Source organism: Crocodylus siamensis, chromosome 6 (genome assembly GCF_052110815.1).
Source record: "Crocodylus siamensis isolate JL-2025a chromosome 6, ASM5211081v1, whole genome shotgun sequence".
Taxonomy (NCBI): domain Eukaryota; kingdom Metazoa; phylum Chordata; order Crocodylia; family Crocodylidae; genus Crocodylus; species Crocodylus siamensis.
Genome location: NC_143400.1, coordinates 6,746,016 through 6,757,128, shown reverse-complemented (window position 1 = coordinate 6,757,128; position 11,113 = coordinate 6,746,016). Strand labels below are relative to the sequence as shown.

Genomic DNA, 11,113 nt, shown 5'->3' with positions numbered 1-11,113 from the left:
AATGCCAGCTCCTACCTGCAGTGGGGATTGCAGCTGGATGGGGGCAGGGCCCAGATGGGGAGCACCCATACAAGTCCCACCCAGGGCTCCCCCAACCTGCCCCTGCCCTTCCTGGGGGCATGCACTGCGCCCGCAGGGTATGAATAAATGGAGACCACCCCAACGCAGGGTATAGCCCGCCCTGAGCCCCAAGACCCCATCCCTCACTCACCCCCCCCCAAAACTGGGGCAAAGACCCAGGCATCCAGGCTCCCACCCCCTGGGGGGCTGGCCACTGAGTGGGGGGGGGGGCACTGGGGTCCCCAGTACCCCAGTGCAAGATCAGGCCCCTTGGAGAGGGGGGCAGAGAGAGGCAGGATTGGGCCCTTCCAAGTCCCCACCCCCATCATGCGTGGGGGGCACCTCCTCACCGTCTGCCACCCTCGGGAGACCCCATGGCCAGAGCAGGGCAGGACATCTGGGTCTCCTGGCTGGGGGGAAAGGGGAGCAGGACACCTGGGCTAAAGCCCCATCTCCGGTGGGACATGGCCCTGTGCCTCAGTTTCCCCAACACACATACAGACCAGCAGCCCCCACCCTCCTCCCAGGGGCAGGTCCTGAGCCGCCCCCCAGGGACCCACTGGCTCCAGAGGGTCAGGTGTGGGGGCAGATCCTTGCAACTGGCCCTGGCCCCAGTCCTGTGGGCACAGACACGTTTCCCCACCCCCCAGGGCCCCACAAGCCCCTCCCACAACCCGAGGCCACTGCTGTTGCCCCTCCCTCCCAACCCGTAGCCCCGCCCCCAGGGCCCCCACCACTCCTGCGTCTGTCTCTGAGAAACGAAAACCTTTATTATTAAACCCAAAGTAACGATGATGTCGTGGCTCGGCCTCTGCAGCCCCCCACCCCCCCACTGCATGCATGTACAGGTCCTGGGGGGGGGCATGCAGGGCCTGTGCACGCCCCCTGCTCCAGTAAGGAGCAGTCTTGCATGGGGGCAGGTCCTAGGTGAGGTCAGAGGTCACCCCCCAGCTGCTGGACCCGGGTGGGCAGGGCAGGGCAGGTAGACCCCAGCTGGGGGGTGCTTGTGTCCTTCCCTTGCCCCCCCCAGGCCATGGTGAGGGGGGGCAGTGCCTCCAGTCTCTGAAACCGGATCCAGCCGTGGTCTGTGCTCCACCTCTGTGGGGGTGGGTGGCTCCCATGGAGGGGGCACTGTCCTCTGGACCCCCCCAGCAGGCCCGTGTCGGGGGTCACAGCTCATCCTCATCAAGCTTGGCCAGGCGGGCAAGGCGGGGGGTGCCCGGGGCATCAGAGTCCAGCACGGGGGGGGCGGCAGGCAGGGGTGGGGCGGCCTGCAACGGACACAGATAGGGATCACGTCCTGCCCCCCAAGACCTCCCCCTGGAGGCCCCCCTCACAGCCCAGTGCCCCTCCCTCCCAACCCACAGCCTCTGCCCCCCACCACCCTGCCCCTCACTCCCAACTCTCAGCCCCCTGCCCCCCCAACCCTGCTGGTGCCCCTCCCTCCCTGCAGCCCCCACCCCCACCAGTGGCCTACACAAGATCCCCCATCTCTCCCCCACCCCTCGATGCCCAGCCCCACCCCAACACACACACCCACCTTGCTGTGGGGGGGCTGTGGCTGGGGGCTGTCGGGGGGCTGCACATCAAGATGGTCGTGGGCTGTGAGGGTCCCCGTGGGGCCAGGGGAGCTCTGGCTGCGGGGAGGCTGCAGGGGGCGGGGGGGGAATTAGGCATCCGGGGCCCCCCAGGCCCCTGCTCCCCCCAACTCCTTCCACAGCCGTGCCCCCCATTTTAGAGACCCCTGTACCTGTGTGGGGGCCGGGCCGGGGCGGGGCTGGCCCCCGGGCAAGTGTAGGGCAGGCAGGGAGGCGCGGGGCTCACCCAGGCCGAGGGCCAGGGCCCGGTCCATGGAGGCCGAGGAGCGGGGCCGGGGAGGGGCCCGGGGGGTGCCCGCCCGGCCCAGGCTGTGAGACTGGCTCTCCCGGCGCTGGTACTCAATGGGCGACTGCAGCGCTGCGGGCACAGGGCATGGCGCATGTTACACACCGGGCACATGGGACTCAGCACATGTTACACGCTAGGCACATGGGACACAGTGGGCACCCAGGACATGGTGCATGTTACACGCCAGGCACGTGGCACATGGGACACAGCACCCAGGGCATGGCACAGAGCACATGTTACATGCTGGGCACCCAGGATAGCACATAGGACATGGACGACATTACATGCCAAGTACATGGGACACAGCACACATTAACTGATAGTCATACGGGACACACTGGGCACCCAGGACACAACACAAGTTACACACCAGGCACATGATACATGTTACATGCCAGGCACACAGGACATGGCCCCCGTTACATGCCAGGCATGTGGGAAATGGCACGTTACACCCCAGGCACATGGGACACGTTACGTGCCAGGCACACAGGACATAGCACATGAGACACGTTAAACACCGGACACCCAGGACACATGCCGAGCATGCGGGACATGGTGCACATTACCCGCCAGGGCCACGGAAACAGCACACGCTGCCAGCATGATTCACATGGGTGTGAAAACCTGACCAGCATCACATGACCCACATCATGCAGCTGGGAACATGTCACAGACATATTACATGACAGCCAACAAGCAGTGGTGCCCTGCACAGTGTGGCATGCCACACACCTCCCATACAACTGGATGGGCCACGCCAGACGACATCCATCCTCCTCCCCCCGTGCGTGCCCCCTGCCCCGGGTGCACACGTGTGTGCCCGCACCGTTGAGGAAGTCTCGCTGTGTGTCCAGCAGCTGGGCGATGTCGCGGGCCCAGGCACTGGCGACCTCGGGGGAGGCTGCCTGCAGCACGTAGCGGGTGCGGGACCCGTCGGCCGCCCGCGAGCTCAGCGCCAGCCGTGTCCCGTCGCCGTCCACCGGCGCCTCCAGGCCCAGGCAGCTCATCTGCACACAGCCCCGTCAGACCTGACCTGGGACCTCCAGCCCCGCCCCCCCAGCCCTGGGGGGGAGGTCAGGGGTCCGGTCCATCTTGGTGCTGCTTCTCTGCACCTAGGTGGGGGACTGGGGGCAGAGGTCAGTGGTGGTCTTCTAGTGGACAGAAGACCACTAGGTCCTTCTAGTGGACAGAAGCTGGGGGTCGGGCACCCCTGGGTGCTCTTGTGCTTGGAGGTGGGGGTGGGGCAGAGATTTGGGCAGTGGTCAGGCCCACCTTGGTGGCCCTCTAGTGGAGAGAAATGGGGTTGAAGTGGGGTCAGGCACCCTGGGTGCTCTTGTGCATGGAGGTAGGGGGCGGGGGACAGAAGTCAGGGCCGGACCCAGCTCGACATTGCTCTAGGGGACATAAGGCGGGGGTCAGGGGCAGGGGTCAGACCCACCTTGATGCTGCTCTTGTGCACGTAGGCCGGGGGGGTGAAGCCGCGGCGCCGGTCCACAGCCTCGCTCAGGATCACGACCTGCTCGAAGAGGAAGACACGGCGCCGGCGCCCACGGGGCAGGAGCCCCCCGTCGCCCTCAGTCACCCAGAACGTGTCCTGCTGCAGCAGCTTCCCCTGCGCCGTCAGCTTCCCCTGCATGGGGGCGGGGGGGTCACAGCCTCTACATGGCCCCCCAAAATCCCCAGCGCTTCCCACCTCTCCAGGTCCTGCCGTACCCCCCCCCCGCCACATGCCATCCCATCTCTCCAGGGCCCCAGGCCCAACGGGACCCCAGGGCAGCCCACCCCCCCAACCTGGGAACAAGAGTTAGGGGCCCCCAGGGCCAGGACCCCCTGCAGCCCCCCTCTCCCCAGCCCTGGTAACCCCCGGCTGTACCTCGAACCCCTGCAGGCGCCCGACGTTCATCATGTCGTTGCAGCGCTTGGGCACGAAGCACATCACCTCCACCGCCCTCTGCAAGGGGGGCAGAGGAGTGGGGGGCAGGCTGGTGCCTCCAGATCCTGCCCCAGCTGGGGCCTCAGGGGAGCCAAGCTCCGCAGGGGTGGCAGATGCTGGGGCTGCAGGTTGGGAGTGAGGGGTACCAGCAGGGCTGGCGGGGGTAGGGGGCTGCAGGTCGGGAGTGAGGGGGCAGGGGGTTGTGGGCTCCGGGCACTGCACCCGCCAGTCCTGCGACCGAGGGGGGGCTCACAGGCTCATCAGGGCCTGTTGTGATGGGGTAATTGCCGCTGCGATTAGCGCTTCCGTCTGCTTCCACCTCCCACATGGCGGGGAGGGGACCGGGATCATCCTGCAGGCTGGCGGTGGGGGGGAGTCAGGATCGGGGACCTGGGCTTGGCCCCTGCCTGCTAGCGACGGTCCCCAGCCCCATGGAAACACCCCCCCACCCCACCTGGGTGACACCTGTACCATGGCCCCCATCCCGCTTCCATGGAAACACAGCATCTCCCCCCTCAAATTACAGCCCGCCCCCCGGCCTCCGACCTGGCAATACCTCCAGCTGCACCGTGTCCATCCCAGCCTTGCCATAGTACTTGAGGAAGTCCTGGGGGGGGGCGAGGAAGAGGCCTGAGATATGGGGCTGGACTCCCACTAGGCTGGGAAGGAACCCCCAGGACCTCTGGTGGGGGGAACCCTCAGCCCGGGCAACCCCCAGCCCCCACACCCCCCCCCACAGCCTCCCCGGTCCCAGACACCTGGGTTTGCTGCTGCTTTCCCCAGGGTCAGGAGAGCTGCAGGCTGGGAGTGAGGGGCACCATTGGGGTCAGAGGGGCTGAGCATGAGGGAGGGGGCTACAGATGTCTCGGGGGCGAGGGAGGCACAGCACCTGGAGAGGGGGGAGCAGGGTCTCACCTTGAGCAGCAGCTGGTACTTCATGATCCGCTGCACCGGCTTGATGAGCAGGTCGTTGAGCTGTAGCCGATGCCCGAGCTCCTGCTTCAGCTCCTGGGGGCCCAGAGCCACAGTCAGACTCCCCACCATCCCCCCGCAGAGCCTGGGGGGGTCTAGGGGCCACTTCAGCCCCATGCCCTCAGGCCTGGACTCCACAGCCCCCCTGGACCTGCTCCCACTCCCCAGGGCATCAGAGGGTCCCTACTCAGTGGGCAGGGGCAGATGGGCCAGGGGGTCCTGAGGGTCTGTTGGGCAGTATCAGGGGGTTCTGGGGAGAACTGGGGGGTCCTGGAAGATTTCAAGGGGTATAGGGCAGTCCTGGAGAGTACTAGGAATATAGGGGGGTCCTGTATTGATTCGGGGGTATAGGGGTCCTGGGGGTCCCCGCACCTCGAAGTAGGTGTCGATGAACTCGGAGACGATGTGTTCGGACTTGGGCTTGTTCTGGCAGTAAACCACGTACATGTGCAGGCGGCGCTCCTGCGGGGCCAGGGGTGAGCAGGGACACGCCAGGTGCACGCAGCCCCGCACCCCTGCTACCCGCATGGCACCGCACCCACCGCACCCCAGCACCCATGCGGCCTGCACCGCCACAGGCACCCACGGGGCCCCGGACCCACTTTGCACCCCAGCACCAGCATGGCCCCGCACCTCCGTGCATGCCTCCACTCACGTGCTGGATGAAGAGCTGGGCCAGGCGGTCGGGATCCTGCAGACACTTCTCCAGCTCCCCCATGAAATAGCTGGGGGGGATGGGATGGGGGTGAAGACTGGGGGGACCTTGGTCTCCCCCAGCCCCATGGGCAGCCCCTGCCCCCCTAGGATGCCCCTCACTTCTGACCCACATCCCCTGCCCCCTGCCAGCCTTGCCAGTACCCCTCACTCCCGACCCACAGCCCCCTGCCCCCACCCCCGGCCCTGCCAGTGCCCCTCACCCCCACCCTGCAGCCTCCTGCCCCCCCCCCCCGCACACACTCACTCCTTGTGCCAGTCGTAGATCTGGTGGATGTTGCCAAAGACAATCTGGTCCTTGCCTCGCAGGTCCTCGGGCACCCCCCGCACCCGCATGGCCGCCATGTAGCCCTGGGAGGGGAGTGGGGTGTCGGGGGGGCACCAGCCCCCCCCCCGACACCTCTGGCCACAGAGCAGCAGGCCGGGGGAGGGGGGCCTCTGGGCTGGCTAAGGCAGCCAGTGAATGAGGGGAGCTGGGACCCACAACGGGGAGTGCAGGAGCAGGGTTTGGTGGCAGAAAGGTGCAGGGTTCTCCAGGGGCAGGGCTATAGGGGAGGGGGTCTTGGGGTGGGGGGCACACCTCCACAACCTGGCCCAGATCCTCCACGTACATCTTCTCCGTCTCAATCAGCTCCGTGAGCACGAACCTGGGGGGTTGGGGGAGCTGTTACTGCTGGGGGTGCCTGGCAGGACCCCTACCCTAGAGGTCTCCAGGGCACCCCCCCCTTACATGCCCCTCACTTACACGCTGTCCCCACCCCCACTTACATGCTCTTCTCGAAGGCGGCTGCCTGCTCCTCCTCGTTGCCCAGGCCCTCACTTGAGGGGGGCATCTCAAGGGGGTCACTAGGCGCAGGGCAGGGGTCAGGGTCCTGAGGGGGGGCGGGGAGACCCACTGAGATGCCAGCTGGGGGAGGCGGCAGCTCCCTGGGGCCACTAACAGCCCCCCTGGCCCCCTCTGCTTGTCCAGGCCACAGCCCCCCCCTTCACCTGGGCACTGGCATCCTCCCCCTCCAGCAGGCTGGACAGCAGGGCCAGGTCCGGGAGCTGTGGGCCCCCCGTGGGGCTGGGGTCCTGCAATACAGGGAGGATCACCCTTACCCACCCGTCCTTGGCCACATGTCTCAGTTTCCCCCCAGTTGCCGCCTGGAAGGGGTGGGGGGCATCACCAGCCCCCAAGATGCCGTCCCAGCAGCTTGGGGACCATATCAGTGCCCCCCAGAACCCAAACCCCACCCTAGAGGTGCCCCCCATCCCCCCGTGGTGCCCGCCTCACCGTGGGCAGGCTGTCGGGTGCTGCCAGCAGCCCCAGGTCGATGCCAGGGGGTCCGGGGGGGCCGGGGGGGCTGTGGCGCGGGCGCTCGGCCTTGCCCAGGCTGCCGGTGCTGAGCTTCCGCACTGGTGTCGTCAGCCACTTGCGCAGGGTGCGGACGGGGCGGGGGGCACCTGGCGAGGGGGGGGGCCGAGCCTGGCAACGAGGGGGGCTGGCCCGAGGCCCCCGACACTGACAGGCTCCCATCGCTGCCCGTCGCTGCATAGGGCTCTGTGGGATGGGGGGGGGAGGGGCTTCAGGGCAGAGGGGTCGCAAACCCCTGCCTCAGACCCAGCAGGGTTCCCCCAGGCCTGGTGCCCCGCAGTGCCCTGCCCCCGCCTGCCCCCCATACTCCCAACTGGGGGGGCTGCCAGGGCCTAGCGCAGCTGGGCAGACAGCCAGCCCCCCCCCCGGCCACTGTCAGTGCTGTTTACGCAGCACCCAGTTGGCACCAAGCAGGCCCGTGCAGCGGTGCCAGCTGGGCCGGGGGGGCTCACAGCCCCCCAGTCCCCACGTCTCAGCCCTTACACATCAGGCAGTGCAGCTGCGGGTGGAACGAAGGTGTCTGGGAGCCCCCCAAGCCCTGGGGTCTCAGCTGCTGGACCCCCCCCCAGCCCCCAGGGAGCTCCAGCCCCCTCCGCCCCGAAGCTTGCAGAGAGGATCCCAACTCCTCCAGCTGGGGAGGGAACCCAGGAGTCCCCATCCTGAGATGGGGGGTTCGGAGCCGAGGTGGGGGTGGAGGGCTCGGCGCCCCCTGGGGCAGCTGGCCCCCCCCAGCAGGCCAGGGGTTAATGGGCTGCCCGGCCTGGCGCTGCCAGCGGTTTCCCATCCCGCTCTTGTTTATTTTAATGAGGCTGCAAAAAAATGTTGCTTTTATTATCATATAAATAGGCCGTGCTGTGGGGGAGCCGGGGGGGGACACGACAGGCCTGGGGGGAGCACAGGGTGGGATACTGATACCCCCCCAGCGGTGAGGATTGGAGCAGGGGGCTGCAGGTCAGAGTGAGGGGTCCTGTCTGGGCTGGATGGGGCAAGGGGATGCGGGGTGGTGTGAGGGCCATGGATGGGGCAGGGTGGGCAGGGGGCTGCGGGGGCACAGGGATGAGGGTTGGGGGCGAGGGGCACCGGTGGGCTGGAGGCAGGAGTTATACCCGCCCCCCACCATGGCGCTGGAGCTGGGGGCTCCCAGGGGAGGCTGCGCGGAGGCTGCTGACTCCACAGTTTGGGGTTTTCCCCCCCGCCGCCCCCGGTCTCATCGGCTCTGCCCCCGGGGGCTACGGCAGACCTGGCCTCGCGCCCTGCAACCCGCTATAGTGAGGCCCGCTCCTGGCACTGGGACGCAGCAGGGCCCAGGAAACGCAGGCACGCGGCCCCCGGCCCGGGGTGGAGGGCTTGGCGGGGGGCAGCTGGGGGGGGTGGAAACCGGAGATGGCAGATGGAGGCCCGGGTTGGCCTGGGCCAGAGCCAGTGCCAGCGCCAGCGTCCGGGAGGGGGAAGGGAGGCAGAGTCGCCTGGTGCCCCCCACCGCCCAAAGCCCCTGCCAGCAGGGATGGGGCACCCCCTCCAGGCTGCCCCTTGGACCTGCACCCAAGTAGGGGCAGTCCAGGAGGGCGGTGACCTAGCACCCCCTTCTGCCCCCACCCCCGGCCTGGCCGTGCCCCCAGCTGCCCCCAGCCTCGCAACGCAGAGGGCATGGGGGGAGAGCACAGACCAGGGCAGGGATGGGGGGTGGCTCAGAGAAGCCTCCAGGGCAAGTCCGTGGGGGCTTGCCTCCCCCCCCCCCGCTACACACACACACACACACACACACACACACTGCCCCCCCGCCGGCCACCGGGCACAGGGGCCGTGTACACACACACACACACGCGGACATGCACAGTGCCGCCCACGCTCGTGCCCCCCTCCCATACCGGGCCTCCTACGCACGGGGCGCCACAGGGGCCCCAGGTGTCCGACACACGCGTGCGTGCCCACCCGCGGCCCTTGCCCATCGCTTCCACCCCTGCCCGCATCCCCGCAGGGCAGGGAGCGGGTGTCGGGGCTGGGCAGGGGCAGGGGCTGGGCAGGGGCAGTCCTGGGGTCCGCAGCGGAGTGGGGGGAACTCGGGGGGATCCGCGGGGCGGGGGTCCCGGGGGCCGAGCCGGGCGGGGGTCCCGGGCACTCACCGGGCGCGCGGGGCCGGCAGCAGCGGCACTTGGCCAGCACCTTGCGGACGAGGCGGGGGCAGGCGCAGCCCCTCGGCCGCCCCCCGCGCATCCTGCCCCATGGACCGGGGGGGCCGGGGCCGGGGGGGCCGGGGGCGCTGCGGGCTTCGCACCGGGCCGGGCCGGGCCGGGCTGGGGGGAGGGGCCTGGGCGCCGGCCCCGCCCGCCCTGCAGCATCCTCCGGCCGGGGGGGGGTCGGCTCGGCCCCGCCTCCCCCTGCAGCGGGCTGGGGGGGCCGGATCGGGCCCCCCTCGGGACCGCCCCCCCGCCCGGCTCGGGCCCATCGAGGACCGCTTCTCTGAAGCGTGAAGCCCCCCGTCCCAAGCGCCAGGGATCGGGCCCCTTGGGGAACTCCCCCCCGTGTTCATCACAGCCCCCCAACACCCCGCCGGATCGGGCCCGCGTGGCTATGAGCGCTGCCTCTTTCCCCAACCCCCTCCGCGCTGCTCCCCGGATCGGGCCCATCTCGGCCCCCGCCCCCCATTGCGGTCCCTCCCCCACCCCCCGGATCGGGCCCATTAGGGACCGCCCCCCCCCGAGCTGTTCCCGAGCCCACACGGCAGCGCCATCTGCGCCCCCCGCCCCCACCCGGGGCCGGAGCCAGAGCCAGCGCCTGAGTCACTGCCCGGCCCTGCCAGCCGGGGGGGGCGGGCCCCTCGTGCGCCCCCCGGCCGCCCTCGGGAGCCTGGCACCGGCCCCTGACATCACAAAGTCGCCTTGTGACATCAGGGGGCCACCCGTGACATCACAGCCTGGCACCGGCAGAGCACTGGGCTGGGGGGGGGCCCGCCGGCTGCGCCCAGACCACGGCGGTGAAATGAGTGTGGACGGTCTCAGCCCGCCCCGCGCCCCCCGAAGGGGGCACCCCCGGAACTCCCCCCTCCCCTCGGGGGGGGGCTGGAGCTGGACTCACCGTCCTCCGGAGCCCCCGCCCCGCCGGGGGGGTCCCTGCCCGGGGGCTCCGGCGACATCTCCCCCGCAGGCGCCTCGGAGCACAGGGCGGGCAGCTGGGGGCACAGAGGCGTCGGGGGGGGTGCCCCGCGCTCCCGCCCGCAGCCCCCCACCCCCGCCCCGGGCGGCCCCGCACCCCCGTGCCCTACCCAGTGCTGCCCGGGCAGTGCCAGCGAGGCGAGGATGTCGGCCATGGCCCCCAGGGTCCGGTCCGTGCGCCCCCGCGCCCGCTCCGGGGCCCTCATGCTGGGGCCGGGGGGGTCGCTCCGGCCCGGCCGCCCCTCGGCTCCGCGCTCCGCGGTGGCCGCACGGACAGGGCGGGGCGGCCCGGGGCTACCATAACTTGCCGCTACCAGCAGCTGCTGGAGCCCCCCTTCCCCTGTGCCCCGCTTCACCTCCAGGTGCCGGGGAGAGCAGGGGGCAGGGCTGAGATGAGCTCGGGGGGCAGCGCCATGGGGAGGCAAGAGCAGCGTGGGGCCCTGCCTCTCTCCGGGGTGACAGCCTGGTCTGTGCCCCTTGCCCCCCCCCACGCAGGAGACAGGGACCCCCGGGGCAGAGCGCGCCATGGTGGGCAGGGCTCTGTGCTTGGCTGGGCTATAGAGAGCAGCTGCGGTGGGGCCCAGCTCGTCTAGTAATTATGGTAGGGAGCTGAGCCCCTGGCCCTACGATTACAGCATGGCCCCTATACCCCTGCCATTACGGTAGGGGCTGCTTTAGGGCGGCCCCCATAGTATCTCTGCAATTACGGTAAGAGCTGCTTTAGCGTGGCCCCCGTAGCCCTGCCATTATGGTAGGGGCTACCCCAGGGCTGGTCCTTTAGCAGTGCAATTAGGGTAGGGGCTACCCTAGACCCCTCTCCTTCCAGCTCCCACGCCCCGGGGGGGGGTCCGGCCGCCTCCTCTAGCCCCGCAGTTACGGCGGCCCCATGGGACCCGCGCTTCCGCTTGTGGCTTTTTCCCACTTTCCAAGGGGAAAAAAAACACACTTTTGCAGCTGGAGTCCCCCCCACCCCCCCTGCCACGCAGGCACTGCCCCTCCCCCACCTGGTGCCTGCCTCCCCTCCTTGGGGCCTTC

The 11,113-nt window shown here is 69.5% G+C and overlaps 1 protein-coding gene across 5 annotated transcripts; it reads right to left on the bottom strand.

The window, feature by feature from the left end:
• Positions 1–810: 810 nt before the first annotated feature.
• On the bottom strand, positions 811–10,562 carry ARHGEF25 (Rho guanine nucleotide exchange factor 25). 5 transcript variants are annotated; one of them, XM_090052754.1, is made up of 17 exons: positions 10,435–10,508; positions 10,002–10,095; positions 6,846–7,112; positions 6,560–6,643; positions 6,338–6,441; positions 6,150–6,216; positions 5,817–5,920; positions 5,511–5,580; positions 5,228–5,317; positions 4,799–4,891; positions 4,440–4,490; positions 3,824–3,901; positions 3,389–3,580; positions 2,777–2,957; positions 1,811–2,016; positions 1,601–1,708; positions 811–1,331 (listed from the first exon to the last, which is right to left on the bottom strand). In XM_090052754.1, exons 1-17 carry the CDS (start codon positions 10,491–10,493, stop codon positions 1,230–1,232), a joined length of 1,950 nt encoding a protein of 649 aa, XP_089908880.1. In that variant the 5' UTR covers positions 10,494–10,508; the 3' UTR covers positions 811–1,229. The 5 variants fall into 5 exon arrangements, with proteins under 5 accessions (XP_089908880.1, XP_089908878.1, XP_089908875.1 ...); XM_090052752.1 differs by lacking the exon at positions 10,002–10,095 and having other exon boundaries at positions 10,189–10,562; XM_090052749.1 differs by lacking the exons at positions 10,002–10,095; positions 10,435–10,508 and adding an exon at positions 9,050–9,568.
• Between the last annotated feature and the right edge of the window lie 551 nt (positions 10,563–11,113).

What these genes read in the sequence shown, in the direction of transcription:
- ARHGEF25 (XM_090052749.1), bottom strand. Translation starts at nt 9,553, where the DNA reads ATGGGCCCGATCCGGGGAGCAGCGCGGAGGGGGTTGGGGAAAGAGGCA. An exon ending in TCATCGACACCTACTTCGAG is followed by an intron (nt 4,892 to 5,227) that starts GTGCGGGGACCC and finishes CTGGGCCCCCAG; the next exon opens with GAGCTGAAGCAGGAGCTCGG. An exon ending in GGCGCCTGCAGGGGTTCGAG is followed by an intron (nt 3,581 to 3,823) that starts GTACAGCCGGGG and finishes GCCCCCATGCAG; the next exon opens with GGGAAGCTGACGGCGCAGGG.